General features: G+C 40.3%; 3 protein-coding genes and 1 pseudogene across 4 annotated transcripts; 2 read left to right on the top strand and 2 right to left on the bottom strand.

The window, feature by feature from the left end:
- The window catches only part of LOC105454897, a 4,160-nt pseudogene extending 2,677 nt beyond the window's left edge, over positions 1 to 1,483 (bottom strand).
- Positions 1,484 to 1,648: 165 nt separating this feature from the next.
- Positions 1,649 to 5,615, top strand: LOC105454845 (E3 ubiquitin-protein ligase Hakai-like). 2 transcript variants are annotated; one of them, XM_011697754.1, is made up of 5 exons: positions 1,649 to 1,793; positions 2,191 to 2,294; positions 3,529 to 3,846; positions 4,098 to 4,286; positions 4,576 to 5,615. In XM_011697754.1, the coding sequence occupies exons 2-5, from the start codon at positions 2,193 to 2,195 to the stop codon at positions 5,347 to 5,349; spliced, it is 1,383 nt and encodes a 460-aa protein (XP_011696056.1). In that variant the 5' UTR covers positions 1,649 to 1,793; positions 2,191 to 2,192; the 3' UTR covers positions 5,350 to 5,615. The 2 variants fall into 2 exon arrangements, with proteins under 2 accessions (XP_011696056.1, XP_011696055.1); XM_011697753.1 differs by having other exon boundaries at positions 2,155 to 2,294.
- A 2,561-nt stretch (positions 5,616 to 8,176) lies between these two features.
- On the bottom strand, positions 8,177 to 10,411 carry LOC105454844 (transmembrane protein 115). The gene is made up of 4 exons (XM_011697752.1): positions 9,896 to 10,411; positions 9,358 to 9,613; positions 9,095 to 9,271; positions 8,177 to 8,970 (listed from the first exon to the last, which is right to left on the bottom strand). The coding sequence occupies exons 1-4, from the start codon at positions 10,344 to 10,346 to the stop codon at positions 8,763 to 8,765; spliced, it is 1,092 nt and encodes a 363-aa protein (XP_011696054.1). The 5' UTR covers positions 10,347 to 10,411; the 3' UTR covers positions 8,177 to 8,762.
- Positions 10,412 to 12,887: 2,476 nt separating this feature from the next.
- LOC105454896 lies at positions 12,888 to 15,493 on the top strand. Its single transcript, XM_011697848.1, has 5 exons — positions 12,888 to 13,708; positions 14,009 to 14,404; positions 14,672 to 14,846; positions 15,116 to 15,224; positions 15,417 to 15,493. Exons 1-5 carry the CDS (start codon positions 12,888 to 12,890, stop codon positions 15,491 to 15,493), a joined length of 1,578 nt encoding a protein of 525 aa, XP_011696150.1.
- The last annotated feature ends 534 nt before the right edge of the window (positions 15,494 to 16,027 follow it).

The raw sequence follows: 16,027 nt of genomic DNA, 5'->3' as shown, positions 1-16,027 counted from the left end.
AAAAACTTCTCGTACGTACGCGTCTCTGCGCAGCAGTCCACGACCATATGACACAGCTCGATCTCCAGCCCGGGTTTCAGTTGCAATTTCATCAACTTGTGCGCGCACTCCTCGAAGACGAGCGACGATCCTATTGTCAGATATATAGTTTCTCGCAACGCGGTCAGATTTGTCTCTGTGTTGTCGAGTATCACCCCCTTTTTTCCCTCGGTCTGCTCTGCGTCGCTCTCGTTGGACGAGCTCTCCTCCTCTCCGTCCTTGTCGTCCTCTTCCGAATTGCTGACGTCCGAGCCGAGAATCTCTTTGCGCAACTGCTTGTACTTCTTCTCGGAAGCCAGGTAATCCGCGTCGAACTTGAACCACGTTCAACATATCTTGCGCATTCATCATCTCGTCGTTCAATCGTATCAAATGGGTTATTTGATCCTCTTCCGCCACGAGATCCAGATCCTCGGACACCGCCTGGTGATCTTTGAAGCCATCCTTCCTGATTTGGAACATGACTTCTGTCATATACTGAACTCGCTTGTCCCTCATGCAGTATATTCTTCAGCATTTCGAAGATGGCCTCGATACCCCGTCGCGACACCTCCGTCAACTTCATACCGCATTCCTTCAGAAATCCTATAGCCACCTCGACGGAATCGTCCGTCGACGTCTCCAACAGCAGCGTCAGGATCTCCAAAGCGATAATCTCGTGGGCCACACGCTGGTTGACCAAATGCGCTATGAAAATTCCCGTGGATATGCACAGGGGCTTGTCATTCCTCTCGAATCCACGCTTGAAGCGCAGAACGAGCCGCTTCAGCACCAGCTCGCCTATGTTGGGAAACTTGGAATTGATTATGGATGTTAACGCCGCGTAAACCGGGGTGAACGTCGAAGACGCGGCCTGCGCCTGAATGATGGACCGCGCCAGAAGACCTCTACCGCGGACGATGTTCTCGCGCAGCAGCTTGCGCGTTATGATCTTGATATTGCTGGTGTTGACCTTGTTGATGTGACCGTGGATAAACTTCTTCAATACCTCCCAAGAGAAACGTTGATAGTCTGCACCCGACTTGTCGGTGATCTTCGCCTGGAGCATGCGCAACTTGGCGGGCGGAATGTACGCGCCAGGAATGATCTTGAGAGCGGTCGTAGCGGTCATGCCCGCGGTGCCTGCCATGATTTAGCTTTTATTTTGCTTGGATAATCTATGGCTCTTACCGGCTTTAAGCAGCTTTTAGGTTAGCTGCAACTACTGCGCGAATCGGCGACGGCGAGCGAGCGAAGCGGGTGCCGCATGCTGCCGGTTGCGAAGAGTGCGAACTGCGAAGACTGCGAAGAGTGCGAAGCAGCGACGCCTGCCCGATCTTCTTTCCTTTCCCTCTGTATTTCAAATCTGTCTGTAGGATCCAATGACTAACGACCAACTGATCCAAGTACCACGATTAAATTAACCTGCCCGACCATGGTGGAATATCCCTTCCACGTCCACCATGAGAGTGGCAACTGCGAAGTGCAAAACAGTGCAAAGTGCGAGTAGAGTAGTGCGACGCCTGGCGCCCCGATTGGCAAGCACTGCTTGCTGCTGCTTGCTCTGTCGAGACGGACGAATTCGGGACGATTCGCCTTGTGCGCATACGCCTAGAGGGACTCTACCAGAGAGGTCTCTGCTGTGGCCCCGTCTATCAACATTGGTCGTAAACGTAAAAGTTCGGCCGCCCGGATCGCCGACGATATGTTGTGAAAATATTATTTGGCAGCTCTAGACGAAACAAACGCGACCGTTTAGTTATCAAACTTCAATCGTAAGTACTGCCATTTAATAGTCACTAATCAGTCACTTGCCCTTCGCCTTGAGAAGCGCCAGAACTAAGTACAGTCCGGAACGTAACCTAAAACGTTTCACTTGAAACAGAATTTACCGATTAAAGTATCAAGAATTCCTCGAGAAGAAGCTAAATCGGCGATATGAAAATTATTTCTGACTTAGATTCAGATTCCGAATGTATATTTAATTGTTCTCGATCTAAAATTCCTAACTTTTATCTCGTGATCATCGTGAAAAATTTGTGTTCGTGAATTACTTTTGTGTTCTGTTTTATTGATTAGCTGTAAATAATCCACGAATAAATTGTCGGTGATGATCCTCTTCTCTATTTCTAACAGTAATTACAATGGAATCAAGTAACGCATTGATTTCAGCGATGGAGGAGAATGGTAAGAGAATGAGGGGCCGTGCTCGCGGTCGAGCCCGTGGACGAACGACCCGGGGTCGGTCTAGAGGAAGAGCCAAGAAGCAAGTTAAGGTAAATCAACGTCTTGAGATTTATGTCATAAAATTGTGTAAAAATTTGATCGCAATGACCCCTCAAAAATTGTAAATTTTGAGGGATGTGTTACCAAATTGGTTCGTTCGTGCTTAAATAATAACATAGATTCTAGAAACTTTAGTAAGATCATCGACGAGATAATACCTCATTGGTGGTAAGGTTAATAATATTATCCTTATTGATCATATGGATAACAAACGGTTTTTAAAAGGACATTGAGAATTATGGAATTATGTCTGCTAATTATTAAATCAAGAGTAAGAAATATTGTAGTTCCACAATTCAATCATTATTTAGATTAAAAAATTACCTCAAATCTCAATAAAATAAATCTCAATAAGTAAAAATTAGTACATTCGAATAAGTCAATGACTGAGTTTTGTAAAGCAAATTCAGATATTATTTTTTACTAAAGCAGACAAGAAGAATGTAACAGTTGTAATGGAGAGACTGCAATATTTGAGAAAGATGGACAGCATTTTAAGTGACAGGGATAGATACATTATTTTAGGTAGAAGTCCAACATATTAAATAGAATATTCAGTTTATAATATAGAAGATTAATTGATCACAATATTAAAAAGATGATTTTCTAGAGACTTCATAACAAGAGTATTATTCTTTAAATAAATACATGATTGTTTATTACCGAAAGCCCATGGTCTTCCGAAAGTATATAAGAAAGATTTTCCACTCAGAATTGTTGTATCAACCAAAAATACTGCGTTATATTCTTTTGCAACATACTTATGCAAAATTTTTGCGGGATAGCTTACCTCACAGGCAAAAGTTATATAAAAGGCATAACATCATTTTTATTATGTTCGGCCTTAGTTAAGTTAGTCCTTAATTTGATATTTTATTTGAGTTTATTCTTATAATAACAAGCTTATAGTACTTATAATTTATGCTATAAAATTGCGATCAAAGAATATTCAGTACGAATAATTTTGTCAACTTACTTCTCACTCGCACTTACGTGAAATAATAGGGGTATAAATAATTGACTGAGGATATAAATAACTGACTTTAATAAATAATGCAAATATTATCTCGGAATTTTTACAGAATTAACTTTATCGCCCGATAATTGGATCTTCAATATTATTTTGCCATAAAGTTGACTTTTTGAAATAAAGCGAATAACAGACGCTACATTTTCAAGCGAATTGTAATCCAATGTAAAATATTTATGCATTGAAATTTGCAGGTTATCGAAAGCGATGAAGAAGACACTCCGCAACAAGGAGAGGACAATTCTACGGAAGCAATTGGTGGCGAGCAATTGGTGGACGAGCATGAACCCCCCGTGACTCAGCAGCCATCTCTCGAGCAGCAGTTCGACTTGGAGGCTGATATATCGCAGCTGGAGGCGCCGACTTTCACGACCATCAACCGTGGTCCGCCGGAGCCGATGCTGCGCTTGAGATGGGACCATCGGGTGAATCTTATAGGAGAGAAAGTACTGAATCCTATGATACATTGTTGCGACAAATGTTTGAAGCCTATTCTCATCTACGGCCGTATGGTACGTTTTGCCAATTGGAGTTGCGCAAGGAATTTATATCTCTCGCATTAAATCTTATTGAATTAAATGCATGTCGTTTCATGGTTTCACCTCAAACTCCTTCATTCACAAGCTTTAAATTGAGACATATGAGCTGAGAATCGCGGTCCTGAGATCTATTATGAATTGACTATTTTCACTCGCTCATATTTCTCATTAACTTCGCCCTTGATTATAGCTCCTAATACATCTGCATTTAATATACTTTTCAGATACCTTGCAAACATGTATTCTGCCTGTCTTGTGCTAAGAGAGAAGACAAAGTCTGTCCTCGTTGCGTGGAGAAGGTGTCCAGAGTGGAGCAAACCGGTCTGGGTACCGTATTTATGTGCACGCATGGCGGAACGAGATACGGAAATGCTGGATGCAGGAGGACATATCTCAGTCAGCGGGATCTACAGGTAAATGAATATTGCACGTTAAACGTATAGGGAAGTTTTGGTAAGATATATAATTGATAATTGATAATAGTAAAAATTTATGTTTTAAGAATGTTACATCAAATGGCATTTTATAATTTAATGATAATAGGCTCACGTTAATCATTAGCATATAATGTAGTACCAATAACATTGCACATTAAACGTATAGAAATATAGAAAAGATATTTGGTATGATATATAATTAATAATATAGTAAAATTTGAGCTTTAAGAGTGTTACATCAAATGACATTTTAATTGTCGTACAGGCTCACATCAACCATCGGCATATAATATCGGCGCCGTCCCAAACGGTCCAGGGAATGCAGGTCGATCCTCCGCAATATGTGCACGCCAAACCGGAGATGGACTCGCAGCTGACGAAGGTGTCTTCCGTGCAGATGCAGAGCACGCGGCTTAAATCCGTGCAGTCTCACATGGTTCAACCGATCATGGGTAACGATCCCCGCGTGAACTCGCTGGTAAATCAGCAACCGACGTTGGAGCAACATCGGCAGCACAGGCAGCAGCAGCAGCAACAACAACAGCAGCAGCAACAGCAGCAGCAACAAGCGATGATGTCGATACAGAGTTACGCGCAGAGCAGCGCGCCGCCGCCGCCGCCGCCGAATAGCGCCCCGATGCGGACCAATCTCATCACCGTGCCGATCCAGGACACGACGTCCCTAGCCACGCACGACCTCCACGCGCAACAGAGCCATCATTACTACCCGACGCCACCGCCGCCGCCTCCGCCGCCACCGCCGCCGGTCAATTACGGCGGTTATAACGTGCCACCGCCGGTGTCGCAGCCGACGCAGCAGTACTACCCGCAGCAGCAGCATCCCACTCAGGTGTCCTACGTGCCGCCACCGCCGCCGCCGCAGCAGCAGCAGTACGTGTCGTCGGCGCCGACCTCCATACGGCCATCACCCACCGGCTATATACAGGAGCCTCAATACGGTCCGCCACCGTCTCAGCAACAACCGCCGCCGCCACCGCAGTCACAATGGTCACAGCATCAACAGCAGTTTTACAGATAAGAAAGAGACGAGAGAGTGTCACTAGCTGTCAGTGGTAAAGTAGTCAACGTGAAAGACACAAGTTTGTGTGAACTTTCGATCATTTTATATATCTTTTTTTAAGTGAAGAAATATTTTCTCATTGAAATAAGAAACAAATTTTAATAACCGAAAGTACCGAAGATTATTTGGTCTGAATCTATTGATTTTATATACTCTGCTAAGTAGATTATAAAATATTGAATTATAGAAATGACGTTCTATCTACTCTCACATATGTATGTGTATGTACAGTCGTGGACATATCGACACCTGCGACACTTCTTTTTCATAGGTTTAGAATATATTTATTTTAATATATATAATATATATTTTATAGATAACTAATATTTTGCAAATGCGAATCACGATGGTGTACTATCTTGGTGTAGTAGTCTAGAGATAGTACACCAATCGTGGTTCGCATTTGCAAAATATTAGTGCGTTTCGAAACCTATTTAAAAAAAAATGTCGCAACCGATATGTCCACGACTGTACATACAGATAATATTAGTTATTTTTATATTTCATATCGTTATTTGAATGACTTCACATTATTAAAATTAAAATGTCTCTTACCATAGAGCACATATTGCATAAGCGTTTAAATTTTGAAGCTATAATTACATCATTTAAGAAACACAAAATTTAAAAAATTCAAAAATTTTCACAGAATCTAATTTATGTATATTAATATATATATATGTAAATTATATTTCAGTTGCAAGCATCAGAAGATTTTAAGATATGTGTTCTACAATATTTATATATATATATTGTATAATTGTCAATATGTTCTATTAAGTATATTTTACCTGGTAAGCGACATTATTTTAATTTTGTAATAAAATGATTTTTTTTTTTTGGTTTTTATTATATCTTTGTCAGAATTTTTCTTAACATTTTGATGAGAAAACTAGATAAAAAACGCATCAATATTTATTATGTTCTATTAAGCATTGCCAGCGTTTCATCGTAAAGATAAATGTTGGATTGAAATATATATATCTATTATTTTAAGAAAGTTATTAAAAGAAGTTTACAATATATTTGTATAATTGAACATACAAGACGTTAAAATAATGAGATTATATCTTTGGATAAAAAAAATTTATGAATTATTTTAATTATTTGGAATGTATTTATATTTAGATTATCAAGAATTTCCCAAACCTCTGATTTTGATCCTTTACTGATTGTAAAATGTATTGGTAATGAAGTCAATACAGATATTTTGTCGGTAGAATTTAATATTGTACAGATTGTAACGATTGTAACTTATGTACAAAATTAATTGATATATATATATATATATATATATATATATATATATATATAACATGTACATATGCATGGAATAATACATTAGATTCTTAAAACATGCTTCCTGTGAATTCAACAAATACTCATACTCGCTCACACTCAACTAATTTTGGCCTTCCATTTTTCAAACACGGTATAATAAATATTAATTGACTAAATACTCATAATAAAAAGGACTTAAAAGATTCGTCAATAACATCACATCGAATAGACGGCCAAAATTGCTCAGAACACACACACACACAATTACATACTTCCAAAACTTTTATTCTCTCATCATACATAAAAATAGCTCTTAATATCATTCCATTATGTGCATAATGGAATGATTATACATAGCGATGTCGCTATATATAATCACTGCCCCTCTTTCATATCTTGTTCCCTTTACGGTTTACATCAATCTTTATTATATTTACAAATTCGTCTGTGTAATCGTGAAATTTTATATACAAGATACCTCATTATTCGTTATAATATTAGTAAAATCTATCTTCCATCCCCACGCACTCCCACTTATGTATGTACGAATGTATCTATGAATGAACGAAAAATGTTATACGTTTTATAACATTATTAAATATGCATTTACATAAAATAAATGATACTGTACAAAATAGATTTATGCAATTTAAATTAAAATTTTTATACATTTTCATCATGTATAACATCATTTAGAAATTTAAAAAGAAAATAGAACTGATAATAGTAAATAAAAATAAAAATAGTAAATTAAAAATAAAACTGATACTAGTAAATTAATGTTATATTCTATGTCGATTATAATAATTTAGAACAATTTATTGAAAAAATATATGTTTTAATTGAAATGTAAATATACAGAACTTTCTCTGCATGTCTTCATAACTAGCTGATTTCAACATGTACATGTATATATAAGTTAACATTGAGATAATTCTCTCTTTCGCGCGTTTTCAATAGTACAAAATTTATTTTAAAAATTAAATCTGTTCACTTTCTTCAATTTCAATGTTTTCCTAACAGAATTATGTCGCTGTATGTACCGCACTGAAAGCATCTAATAAGTTTAATTATGTTACTATTGTATTATATTAAATCATCATCGGACTTTTCAACAGAACAGTGCGCTCTAATATGGCACTATAAATCTAAGATCGTCTTTTTATGGAGATATTAAAATTCTCATCACTGAATTTTATATAATTTTTAGTATAACAAAGAATTGTTTCGTTTCTTGGAAAATAGCATCATAAGATACAAACATTGATTTCATCTTTCCCATACGCTGTGAAAAATCTTCTAAAGATTATACATTTTTAAATCGGCATTAATATGGTATAATCAAGGTGTATCCCATCATAATTTATGTATGTAGCAATTTTATAGAAGACATTTTAATTAGTTTTTTATAAATTAGTACGAAAATATAAATATTATATAAAAATAAAGTCCCAAAAAATATGAAGTTGTAATATTTTACTTATTAATTTTTTGATTTCTCTTAAATGGCAGTATATTAATTTTTGTTCTAATCAGGAAGTTTTTTCATATTTAATTCATTGTAAAATTAATATCAATTCTTTTCACATAAAGAAAGATCAAAAAATAGTTGCAACTCACATTTCCAATAATTTCCAATAATAATAAAAAAAGATAGCAATTATAGTATAGTGGCATTAAAGTCTTATAAATTTTCAGATTTCGAAAACTGAAGTTCAAGAAGTTTTTTTTATGACATTCTATTGTTTCAACAAGTGTAAATATTATGAGAATAAGATTTACTGTGTTCAAATAACTGTTAATGAATTGAATCGTACATTAAGTTTTCATGAAATTTAACTCACTCCATGAAAAAATTTTAATGCTTAAATTATAGTAGTAACACATTCTATCTCTCTCTCTCTCTCTCTCTCTCTCTCTCTCTCTCTCTCTCTCTACAGATATATAATTTAAATTATTTTAAAAAATAAGATTGCACCCATTATTGAATATAGCCATATTGATAAGCCTGGGCTTTACACTTATGTTTAATCTTTAGAAGCTTTTCAATGTAATTTGTAAACCTATTGAAATCAGTCAGTCTCGTATAATCACGTGCTACTGCTAGAGGGATGATTATGTATATTGACATTGACTTGTGGAATGAGTGGAGACGCGAGTGGTTTCGGTGTGGTGGATTCAGGTATCGGTATGGAAACCGCGGGAGGCACTGGGGAGTGTTTCTTAGCCCTGTCCGGTTGCCAAGGTTTCGCGTGATCTCTGCTTAATCGCTCGCTCAACGCTTTCAACGCTATTTGCCTGCAAAAGTAGACATCGATCGACAAGATGAGACTAATGGCATAGGATGACTTGCAAAAAATGTTGCTCATTCGAAAATTGGCATTCACGATTTTATCTCTCGTGTGCTTGTAAAACTACTCACCGTCGTCGTTCGCTATCGTGAGGATCAATACCAGGAAGATTGATAACCAGGCCAGGCGGCGTGTTGGACATGTCAAATCTTCTAACTACTTTCCGGCACAGTCCGATCCGCACGAAAAATCCGTGTATAGTGTTACTCACCACTGCTATCGGTGGTTGCAAGACATTTGGAAAAAAACTGCAAAGAAAAAAGAGTTCCAAGTAGAACGATCGAAGCTTCAACATCCTCGAGGATTGATCAAAATTACAGAAAAAAAATCTCACCTTGCAAATGTGAAATTGTCCGCCATATCGCCTCGAGTGCCATTATTATGCTTCTGATAAAATCTCAAGTATACCCAAGATATCAACAATCCACTGAGAAACATGGTGGGATGAGTACCCTCTAGTAATCCGACGAGCCATAATATCAGTCCCACGATCCATACCATTAAAGGTATATTTCTATTCGTTATCTTCCCAATGGGTGTCTTGATTAAGATATGATCTGGCATTATTTGCTTCACCGCCACCGCGACTCCTGCAAAATGAAATAATTCCTTGATACAGCTGAAGATACATTTCGAAGCATATTTCTATGAAATTTCTTGAAATCTTGCAAAAAAAAGAATCTTAAAAAGGGCAATTAATTCACAAACATTTCACATGCACGAATAATAAAAACTATCCTGAAACCAAATTATACCAATAAATTATGAATTGACAAGAGAGCTCCGTTCCGCATCTGTGATTACAACAGTGTACGGAATCTCAAATCGACCCTGGACCTTTGTGCGCCCAGCCGCGGGAGGGGAGTACGTACCTGCGATGTAGCCGGTCAAGCCGTGTATGTGTATGCTGAAGAGCATATCCGGGTTGCTGGTGCACATGTAGAGAAACAGGTAGAAGAGCGCCGAGAGCACGGCGACGCCGAAGTTGACGATGGCGAAGAACGTCATCATCTCGAAGGCGCCCCAGAGGGGCTCGATCAGCTTGCCGCATAGCCCGACGGTGACGACGTCCACGCACACCTCCCAGAAGTGTATCTCGAGGAAGCAGAAGCTGAAGGCCGTCCAGAACCAGAAGACCGGCGGCAGCAGGTAACCTGGCGTCACGCTCAGGATGCGCACCGCCTCCTCGGAGTAGGACAGGCAATAGGATACGAGCACCACCACGCAGATGAATTTCACGCTGGTGCTAGTGTTACCGAGCAGGGCCGCAGCCTGTTGCCTCAGGTAGGGAATATTCCTACCCAGGCCCTTTATCGCCGCCATCGCCGCGCGAGAGCACAAGCCTAACCTCTCTTTTCTCGCGCTCCCCCCCTTCTGGAAGGAGAGGAAAAGCTGGCAAGCTGCCACTCGGACAGTCCACTGAGTACACGGGGCGCTCGCCGCGCGGCCTCGCGCTGCTGCCACCTGACGGCTGACGTCGGCCGCGAGAGAGATTCGGGGAACTGTCCACTTTCGCGCACGCCGTGTCGATCATTCGATATCCGAAATATCTGCAGAGAGAATTGCTTCTCTCTGGTCAAAATCGAGAATTAAATGGAGAGAGAGAGAGAAGTGGCACAATCGAGACTCAACAAAAATTGTAATTGTGGTGGGTATATAGCCGCTCTATGATTTGCGTCTTATTTTCCGTGTGCAAAGACGCTTAATTGCTCACAAAATCGTTGACGCTTAATCGTCCACAAAATCGTTGCTTAATTGTTCACAAAATTTGAGAAATGCGGCGATCTTCGTAAAAAATCACGAACCACATTGATTAAATATAATCACGGTAAGGTTTTTTTAAATCTAATTATGCCATTGATCCAGATTTGAATACGTGGAGCGCGTAACCATATTTTGCGCCATTAACGTACTTAACCCAATTAAACATATATAATGTTTTGAAATTATTATTACAAAATATGAACTATGTGTATATTAATTATAAACACAAATATATAAATATATTAATGACAAACCATAATACGCCGGCTATTACTGCAATTGCAGATATACATGAGACATTTGAAATGTGTCCATTATATATACATTATTAATTAATATCACCAATTGCGATAAATATTTATTTGACCACATTTCACATAAAATATGTCATTATCAGGTGACTTTTGACAACGAAAGAATCGATCTTCTGAAAATGTTAACAATAATATAGTCAGCTGCTTTTGCTATTAATTTAATTCATCCTCATATCTATATTATCCTTCTTTCCGAATTATTTTTACTTTAAAATAGAGAAATATTAATATAATATTAATACTTAATAATAATGTGAATATATCATCGTTCGATCTAGCTAATTTTTGCGAATGTGATCGCCCGTAGGTAAATGCCGAAAGCTTATATCCTAGAGCCGTAGAGTGGCGACTCACGACGGGGTGTTTCTTTCGCAAAATTATTACACGCGTCGTTTTCTCGCCATCGTGGATTCGTCGATTTTCTCCCGTAAGTTACTGCCATCTCGAAGCCCGTCTCCGCGCAAAGGATAATTCAAATTCACAAATTATTGTCAGATCGCGATTATCACTGCATTCGAGGTAATAACGCTATTAATTTTCTCGAAAAAGAAAAATGATTGTTGCAAGGGTAATAGGTTACTTGAAAACGGAGTCTACGAACGACAAATAGAATGTATATGCATTTACGTGTTGCAATAATAAACTACAGATTTATTTGTAAAAAATTATTTAATTGGTGGCACACAATCCGTGATTACATTAATTAAATTACGAGAAATCGAAAGAAAAAGAGCGCATCGATAATAAGAATATATAACTATAAATTACAGGATCAACAACTACTTGCAACTTTCTACTTAGTTTTACGGTTATATTATGTGATAAAGTCATCGGCATTTCATTATTTGAGTTTAAAAACTCGAATTGATTCGCATATTGTTTGCATAAATCAAGTTAACATCTCTGAAAAATATAAGGAAAAGCATGTGTTATTAAATCCATAATATGAAACTAAAAAAAGAAATATACATGTTAATATGTACGATTACTATTTAAAAATATATTGAGATAAGGAGAGACGCAAATAAACAACTTTTTAGCAATAATAATTTATACAAGATTAAAATAGAATATGATTTTTGATGCACAGGCCGTTTATCATCAATCATCTACGAGGTAAAAACTATGCCGACTTCAGATCGGTCCATCTGCAAAGTCACTTCCAGCTTTCGAGAACAGTAACGTGAACAGCTGCGAGATAATCGACGGGAGTTGTCCGGTATCTCGGAAACCGGAGCAGATCAATCGGAAGCGCGTCGAGAAAATTTGGAGTAAGCGAAAAAAATTGGAGATAAACGATTCCTGGGGCAACGGCGACAAGAATGATCGCGAAATGACGTATACGATTAACCGCGAGACACGGATTTCATCAAAGGAATGAGCAGCCCTCGAAATCATTTGAGGTAAAAAAGTTAAGTGTGTAGTCTCAATTATTCCAAAATAATATTTCACTAATATTTGGATCGATTGAACATACGATTCATTAATTAGAAATATTCGTGATGATTGAATTAAGATTATAAATTGTGAGACACCCGGCAGCATCGAAAATAGGGCTTTTAAAGGGAGACGAATACTTTTATTTCTTAAATAAAACTACAATTCCCATTGAATATGAAAAAACTATAAAAAAAAAGGACGCGTGTCAGAGATAATCCTCGTTATTGTTTTTCCGTATGTATTAACTCTTTCGATGCTGTTTCATGTTTCGCATTTATATATCGTTGCGAAAATAATTTTAATCGATCGCGCCTGATTGTCATTCACACCTGTGCGTAGTATCTATATGCGTAACTGCTCGCATCACGATCGTGGTGGGCGGCCAAATGAGATAGAATTGAGGATTGTGAGCACAGATGTTTCTAGTACCACGGGCGAGGATCGGACGAGGGTGATCGTATCCGCCTGCGAGTCGTCTACCTCCTGCCGCGAGTCCAGGACCGCCGTCGCCGCCGTCGCCGATACCCCGGATATCGCGCCGCCTTCGCCCTCGCCGAGACGCAAGTGCTCGTGCCCGTCGCGGCCGTTAACGGCAAATCGCCGCGCGCCGCCGTTTCGCAGACGGGTCTCCTTCAGCGACGCCACCGTCATCGGGCACGACGGCGACGAGGAGCGTTACCGCCGCGCGATGCAGGACGACGATCTGACGAGCGCGTGTCGCGACGGCGACGACGACGACAACGACGAAATCGGCGGAAGCAAGGTGGAGCGCGAGACGTTCTACGACATTTGGCAGGCGGACGACTCGTCGACCGGCAGGAGCGACGACGGATACTCGGAAAGCACACCAAGGATCGACAATTACGCGGAGAGTCGTTGCAGAGTATCGGGTTGCACTTTCAACAGTAGCAACAAAGGCCAGTCGGAGAATGTCGGCGAGCGAACAGTCGAGTGCGACGAGCGCACGCGGGGGGAATGGGTGGCCGGTAACGGTGATGTCTGTCCGACGGATCGCATTGCCGGAAGTAAGGCAAGAAACGACGAAGATGATACCGTGTGGAACGAGGATCCGCCAAACTTCGCCCGCAAGAACGTAGACACGAGTGGCTGTGATGAGTATCGCATGCGAGGAGGCTGCGGCGGATGCTGCTGCGGAGCACGCGAAAAGTGGGTGAAGCATCATTGTTACGCTAAGAAATTTCGATATTTATACAATTTCTCCGCAAGCTTTCCGCGAGGCTGTAGTACCGTCAAAAAAAGTCATTGACGAGTTCAATAGGTTGAACTTGTAGATAATTTATGTAGCATTTGAAAAAGAGCTTGCAAAACACACGTACACACATAATAAGTCTTTAATGACCATATACTGAAAATATTCAAGATAATCGTCGTCGTAATTGAATATTATTATAAAGATTTCTCTCAAACCGAAATGATTGACACTACAACATTTCCACGCGGTTGCAGCGTCTGGAGGAGTTCGCAGGACTACGGCCGCTGTTGCGGCAGACCCGTGGCAGAGCCGAATGAATCATGCGCGCCTAGTCCGGACAGAGCCAAGACGGTGCGCGTCGTGCCGTCGCGTTGTTCCTGTTGTTGCTGTCCCCGTGGCTGCAGGAAGTCGGCCAGGTGCGAGCCGCCGCCGCCTCCTCCGTGCACGACAGGTATCCGAAGTTGCTGCGGTGGTAGATGTTGCGGCGGCTGCGGGAAACCCGGTCAGATCTGCACGCCGTCGCCGAGGATCTGCAGCTCGCCGGCTCATTCCTCGCGCGGACGGTCGCCTTGCGCTCCGCGCTGTCCACCGCAGTCCCCGTGTTCGATCAGCGGCTGCAGAGGCTGCTGCAGCGGACCCAGCTGTGGAAGGTGCGAGCACGTCGTAGACTTCTGTATACACAGTGTCTCAGAATTTTCTTTCGATATAAATTTATTCGATATAAATCGATTTGAAATTTCGGCTAATTCATGGAGCTGAATTTTCCTTGACTCTTTTCGGTACTTTTTATGTCGTAACTTAAGTCGCGAATTTGATGATAAAAACCGAAAGAAAAAGTTGAATGCTACCCATAAAGAATTTGTCCTCATATACTCTGTGTTGCGATACGAGTGATTTTTTCGATTTCTATGTCGCAGGTCGCGCAGCCCGAGATGTCTGTCTGCCATAGGTAGCGGATGCTGCGGCGTCAATGACGGGGCGAAATGCGGCACCGATGGAGTCTGCTGCCGGCTGAGATTGCCGTGCGAGTGCCTCGGTGGCGGCCTTGACTGTCGGCGATGCGGAAGAAAGGTCTACCAGGCTGAGATGCAGGTAAGTACAATATCGTTAAAAGAGAGAGCGCACCGAAATCGAGATCGTATCATTTACGACAATTAGTTGTATCGCTCAAATAATATTTGGATCAGCACATACAAAGAACATCTGTGTATCATTTAATAAAAATAGGAATGTAAAGCAATAGATAGGAGTGTAAAAGAAATAATTCTACTGTGACACAATAAGCTCCAATATACGGTAGAAAAAGATTTTGAGGGGAAATATCAGAAATTTTTACGTGCAATTTTATTGTACTTTCCAAGATCGCTTCCGGAGTGCCCTACCACAATATTTGCTTCAGTTGCTTTTGTTGCCGAAAGCCGCTGGAACCGTTAACTTATCAGGAGAACGGCGGCGAGATCTATTGCAAACGTTGGTAACATCAAATTATAGAAAAGTATACAAGACTCCGAAATTTTGTAAATACTTTTTGTTGAGCCTTTTTATACGTTTCGCGCTTTTTTTCTACCTTTTCCGCTCTGACTCTCTTCGATCGGTAGTAATTATCTCGTCGATCAATTAAGACTGCTCATGTTAACTGAGGTTCTTCCATAAATTGCGCAGAATGTTACGTTCGTAATTTCGGACCGCAAGGATACGGTTACGGCGTGGGAGCCGGCGTACTGCAAACTCCCTTGTGAATCCGGGTGTCGTGTGTGCCTAAATATCGGTCGTACACGCGCGAAAGCATTCAAGTACAGTTATGACGTTTCTTCATACGCTTCTACTTCCTTACAGTTATAAAGTCATGCATGCGTGAGGGAGCCTAATGTATATTAAGAACGTCCGCTTTCGCGCGGCACCACAACATCCTTGTAACATTTTCCCTTGTAAGCACACGATATATTTGGCGAGCTTTTATCGAATAAACCTTGTGGCGCCGAATACGTGACGTTATTGTTCTTGATATTCAATCCGTTTATTCGGTAATAAGTCGCGGGAGGAAAGTAAAATCTCTGAACGTGAGCAAGAGGAGCGGAGAGCGTCGCGACGGAGTTAAGAGAGAAACAAGAGGAAACAAGAAAGAGAAGTGGGAGGAAGAGAACGGTTGGCTCTTTATGCCAGGAAGAAAAGAGAGAATAATGTACTCGGTTTATTGAGCCTCTCTTGCCTCCCGGAGTGAATTGCGCGAAATGACTCGTCGGGTCGACCGATTACGGAGTAAACTGGATACA

Source organism: Wasmannia auropunctata, unplaced genomic scaffold (assembly GCF_000956235.1).
Source record: "Wasmannia auropunctata unplaced genomic scaffold, wasmannia.A_1.0 LD335973.1, whole genome shotgun sequence".
NCBI classification, from domain to species: Eukaryota; Metazoa; Arthropoda; class Insecta; order Hymenoptera; family Formicidae; genus Wasmannia; species Wasmannia auropunctata.
Note: the sequence above shows the minus strand (reverse complement) of the source record. Positions and strands in the feature narration are given on the sequence as shown.

Excerpts from the sequence above, each read along its gene's own strand:
- LOC105454845 (XM_011697753.1), top strand. The coding sequence starts at position 2,163 with ATGGAATCAAGTAACGCATTGATTTCAGCGATGGAGGAGAATGGTAAG. Across the intron at positions 2,295-3,528 it reads GAGCCAAGAAGCAAGTTAAG|GTTATCGAAAGCGATGAAGA; the intron begins GTAAATCAACGT and ends TGAAATTTGCAG. Across the intron at positions 4,287-4,575 it reads TCAGTCAGCGGGATCTACAG|GCTCACATCAACCATCGGCA; the intron begins GTAAATGAATAT and ends ATTGTCGTACAG.
- LOC105454844 (XM_011697752.1), bottom strand. The coding sequence starts at position 10,346 with ATGGCGGCGATAAAGGGCCTGGGTAGGAATATTCCCTACCTGAGGCAA. Across the intron at positions 9,272-9,357 it reads GACAATTTCACATTTGCAAG|TTTTTTTCCAAATGTCTTGC; the intron begins GTGAGATTTTTT and ends TTTTCTTTGCAG. Across the intron at positions 8,971-9,094 it reads CACGATAGCGAACGACGACG|GCAAATAGCGTTGAAAGCGT; the intron begins GTGAGTAGTTTT and ends CTACTTTTGCAG.
- LOC105454896 (XM_011697848.1), top strand. The coding sequence starts at position 12,888 with ATGCGTAACTGCTCGCATCACGATCGTGGTGGGCGGCCAAATGAGATA. Across the intron at positions 14,847-15,115 it reads TCTACCAGGCTGAGATGCAG|ATCGCTTCCGGAGTGCCCTA; the intron begins GTAAGTACAATA and ends GTACTTTCCAAG. Across the intron at positions 15,225-15,416 it reads CGGCGAGATCTATTGCAAAC|AATGTTACGTTCGTAATTTC; the intron begins GTTGGTAACATC and ends TAAATTGCGCAG.